The 1,482-nt window shown below is 47.4% G+C and overlaps 2 protein-coding genes across 2 annotated transcripts, besides 2 other annotated features; both read right to left on the reverse strand.

Moving 5' to 3' along the window:
- On the reverse strand, positions 1 to 66 carry Tc00.1047053424937.20 (glucose transporter, putative; the record flags this gene model as incomplete). The annotated part of the gene is made up of 1 exon (XM_797241.1): positions 1 to 66. A coding segment is annotated over one exon (66 nt), but the record flags the coding sequence as incomplete, so codon positions are not given.
- Positions 1 to 1,482: a sequence feature (heterozygous, Esmeraldo-like haplotype).
- Positions 142 to 182: a microsatellite.
- Positions 967 to 1,482, reverse strand: Tc00.1047053424937.10 (glucose transporter, putative; the record flags this gene model as incomplete). Its single annotated transcript, XM_797240.1, has 1 exon — positions 967 to 1,482. A coding segment is annotated over one exon (516 nt), but the record flags the coding sequence as incomplete, so codon positions are not given.

The raw sequence follows: 1,482 nt of genomic DNA on the forward strand, positions 1-1,482 counted from the left end.
AAATGTGGGAGTCTCTTCGGGCTGCCTGTCCCCACCACTCACATCAGTCTGCTTCTTGGATGACATCTCTTTGTGTGTATTTTCGCTTGTGTAGCCTTACTTATCAGCCTAGAGGTTTTCGACCACCGCCGCAAAAAAAAAAATAACAATAGTAATGGAAACAATAATAGTAGTAATAATAACGGCAAAATAGGAGCGCGGCAGGCATGAAGACGGCATAACAACGACTTTCGCGAAGGCAAAACAAGAGAAGCATGACAGAAATGCTTCTTTGAGAGCATTCATGATGTCTCTGCTACACCCGCATCACCCTTTCATCGCATTTAGCGGATCCAGTAGGACACAACAAGCCGTCACGTGCTAATAGAAACGCGTACAAAACAAAACAGTAGTTTCTCTTCAATGACAAGCAGAATCGGTGATAATTACCTCTTATTATGACAGTGGGGCCCAACACATAGAATCACTTTTTCCTCTATTTTATAGTGGCCCACGTCATCCATCACAGTGGGAAGGGCGGTACATGATATCAATGCTGTTAAGAGCAAATAGTACAAGAAAAAAAGATTTCCCGCACCAATGCCACTGGCATCATCACAAATTACGTGCTCAAGATACAAAAATTTCATTCCTGACAAAATTAGAATTGAAGAATAACAATAAAAAAAAAAGAAAACAAGATATACAACTTTTGAAATAGAAAATTGTAATAAAAATAAAGTAGCAATGCAAAAACGTTTTCAATTATAATCAGAAAGGAGTAAAGTTGCCCGTAACAAGAAAAACGCAGGATGCCGCTTGACTCTATCGGGTGCTGCGCGCCAACCCCATCGGACGACACCTGCGGTGGAAGGCGCGGTTTTCGCAGTGTCGTCAGCAGCAACGCAGTCCTGCACCCTCGTTTTGCGTTTTATTTTGCCGTAAGATATATTGGTCTCACGTCTCACACGGTGCCACACGACACACTCACGCGGGTTGACGGTTGCCAGGGGTGGCGACCTCAATCGGCGACTGCTGTTCTGGAAGCGCGGACTCTTCGTTGGTGTCTCCGTGGTTCTGAGGAGTGCTCTCCTCCCACGGGTACAAGAAGAACACCTGCAGAACGAAGCAGACAATACCAATGCAGCCAAAAAAGATGAACGCGACTGCCTGACCCTTGTCCTGGTTGCCAGACGGGCCGCCAGAGATGCCCTCCGTCGCGATCGGGTAGCAGATGTTGATGATAACATTAAAGATGAAATTCGTCAAGAGCACGAAGGACGCACCCCTCGGACGGAAAGAGCGTGGGAACAGTTCCTGGGCAAGCACAAAGAAGCACGGTCCAAGGCCAATCTCAAATGCGGCGATGAATACGGCAATTCCAGTGATCGCAACGCCATTCTTCACGTTTCTATCGGCAACGCCGGGGTACACAGGGAACCCGCACAGAAGCAGACACGAGACCGACGCCACAAGCGAGGCACCAAGAACAGCTGGCGCATC

The sequence above is a fragment of the Trypanosoma cruzi genome, genomic scaffold (assembly GCF_000209065.1).
Source record: "Trypanosoma cruzi strain CL Brener 1047053516727 genomic scaffold, whole genome shotgun sequence".
NCBI classification, from domain to species: Eukaryota; Euglenozoa; class Kinetoplastea; order Trypanosomatida; family Trypanosomatidae; genus Trypanosoma; species Trypanosoma cruzi.